At 39.0% G+C, this 12,002-nt stretch overlaps 2 protein-coding genes across 4 annotated transcripts; one reads left to right on the plus strand and one right to left on the minus strand.

The window, feature by feature from the left end:
- Positions 1–1,539: 1,539 nt before the first annotated feature.
- On the plus strand, positions 1,540–4,482 carry LOC125221632 (serine/threonine-protein kinase D6PK-like). 3 transcript variants are annotated; one of them, XM_048123807.2, is made up of 3 exons: positions 1,540–1,834; positions 2,131–3,134; positions 3,526–4,482. In XM_048123807.2, the coding sequence occupies exons 2-3, from the start codon at positions 2,194–2,196 to the stop codon at positions 4,358–4,360; spliced, it is 1,776 nt and encodes a 591-aa protein (XP_047979764.1). In that variant the 5' UTR covers positions 1,540–1,834; positions 2,131–2,193; the 3' UTR covers positions 4,361–4,482. The 3 variants fall into 3 exon arrangements, with proteins under 3 accessions (XP_047979764.1, XP_047979763.1, XP_047979762.1); XM_048123806.2 differs by having other exon boundaries at positions 2,134–3,134; XM_048123805.2 differs by having other exon boundaries at positions 1,540–3,134.
- Positions 4,483–6,849: 2,367 nt separating this feature from the next.
- LOC125219963 (nitrate regulatory gene2 protein-like) lies at positions 6,850–10,892 on the minus strand. Its single transcript, XM_048122064.2, has 4 exons — positions 9,395–10,892; positions 9,044–9,228; positions 8,183–8,406; positions 6,850–7,806 (listed from the first exon to the last, which is right to left on the minus strand). Exons 1-4 carry the CDS (start codon positions 10,710–10,712, stop codon positions 7,032–7,034), a joined length of 2,502 nt encoding a protein of 833 aa, XP_047978021.1. The 5' UTR covers positions 10,713–10,892; the 3' UTR covers positions 6,850–7,031.
- Positions 10,893–12,002: the final 1,110 nt, after the last annotated feature.

The following is a 12,002-nucleotide window of genomic DNA, read 5'->3' on the forward strand; positions in this document are numbered from 1 at the left end:
ATCACTAAATATGATCCTTGAAGATTTATGTGATTGGATTCCCAATCGACAATTGATCCATATGGGCCATTGATAGTTAAAAAGTTTGTGAATTATTTGGTAGATATGATACCTGCACCGTATAACAAATATCTTAAGTGCATGAAATTAATAAATTTTTATTTGTGGATGTATAAGTTACTAGTATAACTCTAAGTGCATGAAATTAACAAAAAAAAAATTTAATTTAGGAAAAAGAAAAATAACTGCAAGATTCAGGGTTTGATGAAATTTTCATGAGTAAAGGCCAAAGGTGGTCCCTAAGTCGTTTTATTAATTTGGTCCTTAACATTATCTTTTTGATTATTTGGTCCCTCACAAATAAATTCGGATCCGAATCGGTCCTCACTTAACAGAACCGTAAAAAAGTAGACGATGACCGCAATTTGACTATATTAAATTACTAATGGTAATTAATTATACCTAATTATAATTCTTTTCCTATTAGCAAAATTGGAAAAAAAGATAGTATCAGTTGCAAAATGAAATGAATAATTTGTAATTTAATAGGAATTAAGAATTATAATTAGGTATAATTAATTATCATTAGTAATTTAATATAGTCAAATTGCAATCACCAGCTATTTTTTGACGGTTCTGTTAAGTGAGGACCGATTCGGGTCCGAGTTTATTTTTAAGAGACCAAATAATCAAAATAATAATGTTAAGGACCAAATTAATAAAACCGTCATATGTTAAGGACCACATTTGGCATTTACTCAATTTTCATTGTATAACTCAAATTAATTAAGATTATGTAAACACTCAACAGTCGCAATAAGATCAATTAAAATTGTTTCTCCTACAATTTACTAATTATCATAGTCGCTGTAAAGTGACAAATGTTCACTAGGCAAACATAATAATATCCACTTACTATTTATATTAAAATATTTGATTACTCAAGATTAAATTGTCCCGATAGTACATGGCGTTCAATCGGTTCAGAATTATCTAGATTAATATTGTCAGTTAAGGAAGTTTGAAACTCCTATGTCAAGACTAATCATACATGACATTGTCTCGATATTAGGTATCCACTCACATGAATAACAATTGTAAGATAGTAGTACAATCTTATTTAATCCTTCAAACCAAAAGAATTAAAATTTGATTGTTGTTTATATTGTCACCAAACAATCACAATTTAAGTACGTATTATACAAAAGTGAAAAATGATTTCTCCAATTTTGACTAATTCAACACACCACCTACTATTATGTTCGGACAATTGAATTTTCACTCAAACAGAAGATCCCATAAAATATTTTATTTTAACAATCTATGTACTCGTAGTATAAATTTCTTTATTGACAACCTAAAATGATGTACAGTACTCCATTACATTAAGTCATTAACTACCGTCACCCAAGTAAATTATCTAACTTTTCGGTTTATAAAGAACTCCATTACAATGCTGCCTAAATTTCTCCAGTTAATTTAGAAGGAACTTGAAAGTTATTAACACTAGTTACATGTATTAACATTTGATTTCTTCTTAATTTTCATGTCCTTTAAAGACAGATTCTCACTATATAATTTTATAACTAGCGAGTTATAATTCTTCATATTAAATTTAATGAACTACTAATCCTTTTTCTCTTTTGCTCTAATCATGCACAAAAAGAGTAATTTCGTAGTGATTTATTTCTCTCTCCTCTGCATAACAGCAAATATAAACATCATTACATCAGTGACAAGCACAACAAATCTCCTCATTTCCCTACTTTTCTTCTTCTTTTCTCCTCATTATCAGATTCCCACCATTTCCAACACTTGTACTTTTAGCTCGGAGGTATACACTTCTCTATCTTCATCTTTCTTCTTAGTGTCTAGTTCAATGTGGTGTTTGCATTGCCACTTTATTCTTAACTTTTTATGTGATCATTTTTCACCTACTTCATACAAGTTAATAAGTTCTTGTTCTACATTTGCTTTATCAAACCTACTCTACATTTAATTCATGTTGCCTTTTCTGCTGTGATATCATGGAGTGGGGATTAGTTCTTGATTGGTTTTGTTGGTTCATTCTAATCCATAAAAAGTTTCTCTTGAATTAGATTTTAAGAGTATTCCTCTTTTCTTCATTAGCAGAGTAGCCCAATCAAGACAGATAACTATGTGAATTGTGATGACAAAAGGTGATAATTGGATATGGAGAGAATCCCTGAAACACACTCACTTTCTAGGCAACTATTACTTGCTCATAACTTCTTGCAGGAGCCTGAAGAGCTCATGTCGTTTACAGCCAGCGATGATTCCTCCGATGAGGAAGCCGGCTCCACTTCATTTCATGGCGCTAGCCACCCAACTGAGCCACTTGACAATGACATGATGAGGCCAGTCTATGTACCAATTGGGCAAAATAATGTGGATGGGAGATATTTGGCTGAAGAGCTCGATGATTTAGCTGCTGTATCTGAAGAAAAAGAGTGTATGTGGGATGGTTTGTTACCTACAAGTGGCAATGTCAGCCCTCATAGTAGTATTGACAGTATTGGTTTCGCCATGGCCATGAGCATTTCCAATAGCTCAGCTAGCACATATCATAGTGATGGGGTGATGAGTGATGATAGAAACTACGATATCATGAAGGGAAGCACTCGAGGGGACTCTCTCGAGAGTACTATCCTGAGCCGAGCAAGTGATAGCAGTGGCCTAAGTGATGATAGTAACTGGAGCTACACTAGTGGCAGCGCAAATAAGCCTCACAAGGGAAATGATCCCAGATGGAAGGCTATACTCTCTGTTCGAGCGAGGCATGGTGTTTTAGGCATGAGCCAGTTCAGGTTGCTGAAAAGGCTTGGCTGCGGGGATATTGGAAGTGTATATCTCTCTAAGCTCATCACAACCCGGTGCCTCTTTGCAATGAAAGTGATGGATAAGGCATCCCTTGCTAGCAGGAAGAAGTTGACCCGGGCACATACAGAACGGGAAATCTTGCAGCTGCTCGACCATCCTTTCTTGCCAACACTGTACACTCATTTTGAGACTGACAGATTTTCATGCTTAGTCATGGAATATTGTCCCGGGGGAGATCTGCATACCCTCAGGCAACGACAGCCAGGAAACTTTTTCTCCGAGTATGCTGCTAGGTGCGTGGTTCATCTCCACAGCTAATGCAATATACCTACTTTTGATTCTGCATTTATCCTATATTAGAACTTAAATTTCCAGTAGTTAAAGATATGGTCAATTTATATGCTACTTTAAAATCTTGAATTCTATTTTGAAGGGCTTCATTGAATCCTCTCTCTTCCTAACATTCATGCCAACACTGAGTCTCCTTCTTGGATGTATGATTTTTCTGAGATGTGTGACAAGATATTGTAGTTTATCTACTTAATGGATCAGAACCTCACAAAACTCATTCTAACCTTATTCAACATTGCCATATATTTCCTCCTAACTTAAGGTATATATGAAAGTATAATTGGTATACTATCTGAAAAACTACTTACTGATGTATTTTTTCGGCACGTGCAGGTTTTATGCAGCTGAAGTTCTTTTAGCGCTTGAATACCTCCACATGCTAGGCATCGTATACAGAGACCTGAAACCGGAAAATGTTCTGGTCCGCGAAGATGGCCACATCATGCTATCAGACTTTGACCTTGCCCTTAGATGTGTAGTTTCACCCACTCTAATAACAACCTCTGCTTTACACTCTCATCCTTCCAAACAAAGAGCCAGATTCTGCGCACAACCATCATCAGCATGCATCCAACCCTCATGTTTTCTTCCTCGAATCTTCCATCAAAGGAGCAAGAAAAGATCTGGTAAGACGCCATCCGGTACTTTGCCTGAGCTAGTTGCAGAGCCTACTGCAGCTCGGTCCATGTCCTTTGTAGGGACACACGAATACTTGGCCCCGGAAATGATCAAGGGTGAAGGGCATGGCAGTGCAGTGGACTGGTGGACATTTGGTGTATTCTTGCATGAGCTGCTCTATGGCAAAACACCATTCAAAGGTTCAGGGAATCGTGCAACGCTCTTTAACGTTGTTGGGCAACAGCTCAAGTTCCCAGATGTGCCACCTACCAGTTGCGCTAGCAAGGACCTCATCCGTGGGCTGCTCGTGAAGGAGCCACAGGACCGGCTTGGGGTGAAAAGAGGAGCAACTGAGATCAAGCAGCACCCTTTCTTTGAAGGTGTGAATTGGGCTCTGATACGGTGCAGTATGCCTCCAGAGGTGCCTAGGCCGGTCGAGGTTGAACCCCCCTCGAACCACACATTCGTCGGTGCAGGCCCCGGTGGTGACAAAAGAGTGGGGACAGGCATGAAATCTGAGGGTAAATACCTGGATTTTGAGTTCTTTTAGATGGCATGTCACATGAGTATTTAATTTGCATTGATTCCAAATTTCCAATACAATTAAAAATTTGGAATTCTGTTTACTAAACTGGGAATTAATTATTCTCCTGTAAATTATCATCCTTTTTTTATCTTTTGTAGCTTCTAAATTAATTTTTTTTTGAGGTAATATCTGCTGATGCATCAAAGAAGAAACATTAGATGCTGCAAAATTGGTTCAAAATTGACTGGTTTTAGTTCTTCTATTCTATGTATAGCTCTTGTAGTTGGGCCTTGATTTATTATATAATGGGCTATGCTAAAGTACAAATGTGAAGCCCATTTTCAATTTCAAATTTAGAAATATTCAATTGTTTAATATTGCAAAGTTTGGAGGGATAAAATGTGAAATTTGATATGGTTGGAATAAATGCCAACCAAAATATACAACTTTTTCTTCAGCACAATTCAACTATAATAAGGGCATGTGTCACATCAGTTAAAACCGTATAATATGTACTACATAAACTAGTTCATATATATTTATTTGGACAATCCAATAAAGCAAATTTCCATTTATGGGAAAGGAAACTAACTACTTAAGAAATAGATGAAATATAGGATTTGAAGGAATGCAATTTGAGTTCATACCAAATTTATCCCACTTCGGTAGATTCTTTTTACTGTTATTAACAGTTCCTTTCACGTTTCAAAAACTGGATCCACCTACTGTCATTTTTACATATATATAATATAATCACATTTAGTAAAATTTACTATATATATAAGGACCTCTAGGCTCTATCCATGAACATAGTTTATTCACTTAATATTTTGATGAGGACTAAGGTGAAAGTTGCTTTATTAGTAGGCCTTTTTTTGTGGGCATTTATTTTCAACATGGTCCCCATCTTCACCCAATATCTCTTCTTTTGCTTTTATATGTGAAAATAATTTATCATGCATGCATCTACCTATGTTACATTGTTATCATGGGCCTTTTTATGCAATTCTTATTGTAGCAAGCATGATACCTTTTTTACAATCTATCATTTTCTCTTGTCATAAAATGATTCAAACATACGTACATAGTTTAAAGGTAACCATTATTATAGGTTTTATGATTTTATTGATAATCTGAATCAATTAAAAGCAGCAGCGGTTTTTAAGGCGTTTTTTTTGGTGATAGGAACATATCATACTTTATGTTTGAATCATTTAGAAAATTTTGAGTAAGGATCCATATTGAAAATGAATTGTGCTTTTGAAGTAGTGTCCCAATTTAAGATTCTAGGAGTATTTATTTTCTCAATTTTTCATATAATGATTGGAGTTAATAAAGGTAAAATTGTTACTTCCTGGATGTACTGATTTTTAACGGTCGAAAACACAAGTCTCAAACATAAAAGATAGTCTGATATATTTTTAATTGGATTGATAGTCGAAAAATATACCAATTATAGGTCAATTCATATTTTCACTAATAAATTAGAATGTGATGAAAAATATAGTATGGATTTTTAGCGCAAATTTCACAAAATTGAATTTCATCCAACTTAATTGAATGATGTCTTCTTAGTCTGAAGTATAGTTGTCATAAAAATCTAACTAGAGCCAAAACAATTTATAAAATATCGAATTCCATATAAAAAATCCACCAAATTAATCGTAAAAATATCATTTTGATTCGCTGACTTTCCATTTCAAGACTAATTCCGTCATGTCATCTCCACGTCATTTAAAATTGTTACTGAACCTGTCACATGAGTATGATTTTATTTTTTTCACCCCGTTTAAAATTGGTGGTAAGGATTTGAGATGGCTATACTTAGTGTGTTTTTAAGCTATTAGTCCTTTTATAATTTAATGAATAAATTTATGTTAATTACTAGATAGAAAAATAGCACTAAAATCTCATCGTTTTTGGTGTTGCAAGAGACCGACAGGAAGGGCCAAGATCCAAGATCAGTTAAAAAAGAATCCAAGATTAGTTAGAAAACAATTGATATTAGTGAGGCATTGATTTGAATATTAAGCGTAAGTATAGGGAAATCAGTAGCAATCCTATTTTGTAGGGCAAGAAGACAAAGGCAACCAACATGCAGTCTGACAGTGACTGCAGTCACATATTTCAATGCAACTTTGCTATTCTATCTTCATCTTCTTCCTTCTTTTGCTTGTCTTTACCCTCCTTTTGTGGGATTGTCTTTACCACTTGTGTACATGGGCATCACCAAATCTTTCTTGTATCCATACAGATACTTCAACACATATGTATATGTATATTATTACATGTGTTATTTCCTGTACCAGCAGTGACAGAATCTTTGTTTATTTTGTGTTAAATGAGCTGGGATTCATCACATGCAAGCACCAGAAAGTCTCAGTTTACTGTGTTGATGAGTTAGTGTGTCAGAAATTTACAAATTTTGAATCTGCTCAGGTTGTTTTCTTGAATCCATGGAAGATTTCACCTACAAGAGAGAGCAATGAAATTTATTGATACACAAGCCTTCCTTATGATAATGAGCTAAAATTTCCAACATATTCACATATTACAGCAATCCAACAGCAATGATCAAAAGTGAAACAAAAATAATAACTTTGCCAGCCTTTGTATTTCTAAAAACTTGCCTCAAAACTCAAAACAGATGAGCAAGAAAAACAATTGATTAATAAAGTAGGGTTCTTTTTCATATCTAAATGGAGTAAGATCTTGTGCACACTGCTTCAAGGGCTTCAGTCATCAGAGCAGAGAAACTGGTCATGGCTTGGAAGACTCCGGGCAGCCCGGTTTGGATGTTGTTCAGCGTCATCGCCCTCGTCACCTCCACGGCCTTGGAGTGCTTCATCATCTCGTCCTCCACGCGCCGCTGGCAGGCTGCCAGCTCAGACTTCTTCTCCGACAGCGGGTCCCGCGCGTCGAGGGCGTGCCCGCTGTCGTCGGGGAGCCCTATCCCGACCATGGAGTAGGAGTGGTAGTACTTCTTCTCGATGGTCCGGAGGGAGGAGGCCTTCTTCTCGAGCTCCTTGGATGCAGATTCGGTCCGTTTCTTGATCTTGAGTTCCTCCGTCTGCTTGGAGGTTATGGAGTGGACGACGTTGATGAAGCTCTTGATGGATTCGGAGGCGACGGTGTCCGGGACGCGGTCCAGTGCGAGTTTCCACTCGTCACAGAAGGCGAAGACCTGGGATTGGTCTCTGGCTCCGTTGCTGGTCTCGGAATGCACAGGGATGAGGGTGAGTTTGAACCAACCGTGGAGGGAGCAGACAAAATCCCTCTGAAACTTCACCAGACGACAAAAACTGGAGTGCCACGCGGATATAGCTGACTCAAGATCGCGGGTTGCCTGCCTGTGCAGATCAGATGTTGATTCCCCTTTATTTGTTTGGTTCACGAGACCGCGGACTTGCTGCACTATGTCGTTCTGGACCTCGTGGAACTGATTCATCGATTTCCACATGTACATAAACCTGCATTTCATTTTCAGTCACAATCAAATCATGGCAAACCACACATTTGTATTTTCATTTTTCCAAGATGAGTGATCTCTACTGAGAGAGATTAATAGTATAATCCTAGCAATTTCAACAACCTCTAAACAGCGTGAAGGATTGATAATGCTCATTCGAAGGCAGCAAATGCACGTATATATCAACACGAAAAAGACTATATAGGATTAAAATGGAATCATCTACCTATAGTAGTTTTTTTACCATTCTAAAAACAAGATTGGAAAAACAAAATTGGTTAGAGTTGTTGGGGAGGGGGAGAAGGTTATAACTATCAACTTCAAACATATTGAGAACTGACATTTCATGGAAGCAGAGCAGATGAGATCAGACTTACCCATGGCAGAGTTCCACGAGCTGTGGGACAAGGTCGGAGTCTCTCAGACCAATAATAGCAGACGAAGTTGTTGACACCGCCTGAGATGTCACCACAATTAGAGACTGAAGCCTATTGATTGATGTCTTTGTCTTGTCCAAATTGGATTGGTCTTCACTCCGGTATTCCTGGGTCTGAAGTGTAGACAATTTCTTTTCGTGTTCAATTTTTACCCCTTCTCTTGCCTGAGTATCATATCAACACCATAAAAAAAGAATCAGTAGAATAAAATGGCACCACGTTCAGCAAGAAAACCTCTACTGTCCCAAATTTCACATACTCGAAGTAAAACCAAATATCCGAGGCCCTCGAGAATAGGTTCGCATGCATATAGACGGAAAAAGGTACAAAAACCATACAACTGGAGGTATGAGTAAAAAAAGTAACTTCCTACAAATATAATCTATTGAAACATAGTTAAAGAAATATTGTTACAGCATATATTGATCATTTTCTTTCTAGATGACAGCAAAACATCAGCTAGAACAAAAGACAAGTTCTTTTTTGAAGACAAGACCTATCAGCATGGGACATGCTGACACCCCAAGTTAAATTCCAGGCTGTAACTGTCCCACACCATAAACAGTTAACTCTACACATTCCATAATAATACAAGGAATCCAAGAAAATAATAAGCTTACAAAACAAAGAAGAAAGGTGCAACCAACACCCAACTCACAAGCATATGCAATGTCCCCTCATCTTCAAAAACAGTTTCGATCGCGAAATGACTCCAAGAAAAAACACATCTTTACTCACAATTATCAACTATGGCCATGTAAGAGAACTAAAATAATAAAGTTGAAAATTCTAGATCCATACCTTCACTTCTTGATACAGTTTCTTCTCCCACGCCAAGAGCCGTTCCAATGTGGAGCAAAGACTCTTGGAATCACCCGACTGCTCGATTGAACTGGGATCCAACCGGTATTTAACAGCCAAAGGAGGTTTAGATGTCCAGCTAGAGCTCAAGTTACTTAGCATTCCACTAGAATGATACACTGTCTCTACAATAACACCCAAAGAAACAAACACTCAACTTTCTACACATCATATCTTATACACATCACAAATGTTGCATTAACTAATCACCATTTATCTAAGATATTCAATATGAAAAGACACCATCCACATAGCAGCAGCAAACTATAATCCAAAAAGTTGAATACTTACTCTTCAATTGCTTGAAGCTCCGATCTAGCTGAGCCCTGCCGGTTTCCAGCATCTCGGAGACCTGGTCCCCTGAAGCAGCGGCCTTCTCGAAATACTCCCTGATCGCTGCCACGATCTCCACTAAGTCTTTGTGCCTCACCACGATCCTCCTGTCCAAATTCCCCTCCTTGTGATTCCCATCCCCCCAACTCGTGGACGACTTCCCGTCTTCCTCCTCGTACAACTTCTCCGATTTGCTCGAGAACTTGGAATTTATATTGTGATGATTGTGGGCCGCGGCTGCTGCGGCGGCAGAGGATTCGTTTTTCACAGAGCCAAGATTGGACCTAGTCCCAAAATCGGATCTTGACTTCAAATCCTCCCTCTCATCATCATCATCGTCGTCTTCTTCTTCTTCTTCACCAGATGAACTGCTGGTGCTACTGTAATGATCGTGATCGTGATCTCCCCATTCACTGCACTGCACCTCCTCTCTCTCGGTTTCCTCCTCCTCCTCCTCACTCTCCCACCGTTTCAAGCTCTGCCCTTTCTTCTGCATCGGCGGGGGGCCTCTGTTGTTGGAGTAGCGCGAAATCGAGGAATAGTTGGAGGCCCTGTCGTCGAAATGGTGGCCCTGATCGGGGTAGCGATCGTCGTGATCCCTCACGTTTGAGTAGGATGTGAAGCTGGAGGCTCTGTCGTCGATTTCGTTGTCGGTGTAGCGATCGTCGTCGGAATTGGGGGCGTGGTGCTTGGCGTTGCGGAGCTGCTCGAAGTGCTCGGAGCTCGGGGGAGAGGGAGGGGGGTAGAAATTGTCCCAATTCCAAACGGAGGAGGTCTGGGAGGGTGTGGTGGAGTAGGTTGAGTGAGCTCTCGCGTTGTAATTGAAGTCGTGTGGTGGGGAAGAAGTGAAGCTGGAGTCGGAGAGGATGTGGGGCACTTTGGGAGCCTTCTTCCGCCGCATCGGCGGCGGCGCCGGCGGTTGTTTTTCTTGGCGGTGGGAGGAGGCGGTGGACATAGGGGGCGGCGGCGGAGGGGGGTGGAGAGAGGGGCTGCGATGAGGAGGGGGCGGCGGCGGCGGCCTAGGTTTGGGGGCGGCGGCGGTGGAGGAGGAGGGGGTGCGGAGGAAGACGGCGGGGGCGTGCTGGGACACGGCGAGGGGCTCGCCGGAGGCGAACGTGACGAGGGCGGAGCCGGTGATGCGGAGGGAACGGCAGTAGTCGGCGTGGGCGGCGGCGAGGTGGTGGCGGGCGTGGACGGCCTCTTTCATCAGGCGGCGCCGCTCCTTGCACCGCCGCACCGTGTCCTCGTTGTCCAGCTTCGACGCCGTGCAGCCCATTTCTTTTTTGGTTCCGAAGGGAGGGGAAGGCGGAGAGGGGCGGCGATTATGGAGAGAGCAGCGGTGGCGGAGGGAAGATTGAGACGATGGACAGTTGATTTCCCATCCGTGTGTGCTTTTTTTCTTCTTTCCACACAGTTCACACACTACTTTACTCTTTAGTACACCACTACTTAAAGGAGAGGAGAATCATTTTTCTGTTTTCTAATTTTCTTCATTTACAGTCTCTGGAAATAAAAATTTATTATCAAAATCTGGGGAAATATGTATGCGTAGTGATGATGTATGCTCAAGATTGTTTTTGTATTATGATGAATTTTGTGGATTTGTAAGTAATTAATTATTATGATGTGATACTACTATCATAATAAATACTAATGGAAAAAGAGTAAAGTAATTATAAAAGCTTGAATTTAAGTGCAAAGGCATCTGTAAAAAGTGAAAGTTGGCGACAAAGTTCCACAGTAAAGATAAATTTTTGGTGGGTGGGTGGGGGTGGGTGGCCTTAAATGGTAAATTCCTTTCCCCTTTTTCGTATTTTTTTAGTTTTTTATTTTCAATATGTTGACAGCTAGAGGTCAAAAAGAGGTTCAAGTGGTAAAATTCCAAGGAATCAAAAGAGGAAAACAAGAATATATATTTATAATATACAGTATACTTATTTTATTTTTTACCACAGAATATGTCGATAAGTGTATTAGCAGGTGAAATATGATTTCTATAATAGCTTATTTGTGAGTAATGTCGGTCCAGATATATGCTTTGTATGAAAAATGTGCTTTTCGCATTAAATGATTTTCTATTCTCTAACATGTTCTTTTATGAATTTGTGAAAGTAGTACTTCGAAATGCAAAATACAAATATATATTCTTTTCTCAAGAGATGATTAATGCATTTTTACATAAACCTATTCCTTTTCTTAAGATTCTAAGAGGCTTTTGCTATATTCCCCCTTTCATCACATTTTTCTTTCAATTTTTTTCTCTTGGGTGTTATTAAAATTCTCAAAAAGTCCTCCAGTTTTGAAACATAAAGCCCAAAAAAGTGGATATGCCCACTTTTGAATGTTGATATTGGGTGAATTCCTTTATTAAAAAATTATTATTTTGTAGGAAAAAGGAATTGATAGGAACATAGGTTGAAATTTGTGAGTTAAAGTTTTTCCACCTATACCCTATGGTCCATGTACATCATTTCATTTCTTCCATTAGCGTTTTATTTTATTCTTTATTTAAATCCCAATCAGTATATGTAACTTCTCAATTATCATCAATCAAAAACGCTGTGTG

The sequence above is a fragment of the Salvia hispanica genome, chromosome 1 (genome assembly GCF_029641045.1).
Source record: "Salvia hispanica isolate PSC_SH4W2 chromosome 1, Shi_PSC_v1, whole genome shotgun sequence".
NCBI lineage: Eukaryota > Viridiplantae > Streptophyta > Magnoliopsida > Lamiales > Lamiaceae > Salvia > Salvia hispanica.

What these genes read in the sequence shown, in the direction of transcription:
- LOC125219963 (XM_048122064.2), bottom strand. Translation starts at nt 10,712, where the DNA reads ATGGGCTGCACGGCGTCGAAGCTGGACAACGAGGACACGGTGCGGCGG. An exon ending in GAGCTTCAAGCAATTGAAGA is followed by an intron (nt 9,229 to 9,394) that starts GTAAGTATTCAA and finishes GTGTTATTGTAG; the next exon opens with AGACAGTGTATCATTCTAGT. An exon ending in AACTGTATCAAGAAGTGAAG is followed by an intron (nt 8,407 to 9,043) that starts GTATGGATCTAG and finishes TATGATACTCAG; the next exon opens with GCAAGAGAAGGGGTAAAAAT.
- LOC125221632 (XM_048123805.2), top strand. Translation starts at nt 2,194, where the DNA reads ATGGAGAGAATCCCTGAAACACACTCACTTTCTAGGCAACTATTACTT. An exon ending in TTCTCCGAGTATGCTGCTAG is followed by an intron (nt 3,135 to 3,525) that starts GTGCGTGGTTCA and finishes CGGCACGTGCAG; the next exon opens with GTTTTATGCAGCTGAAGTTC.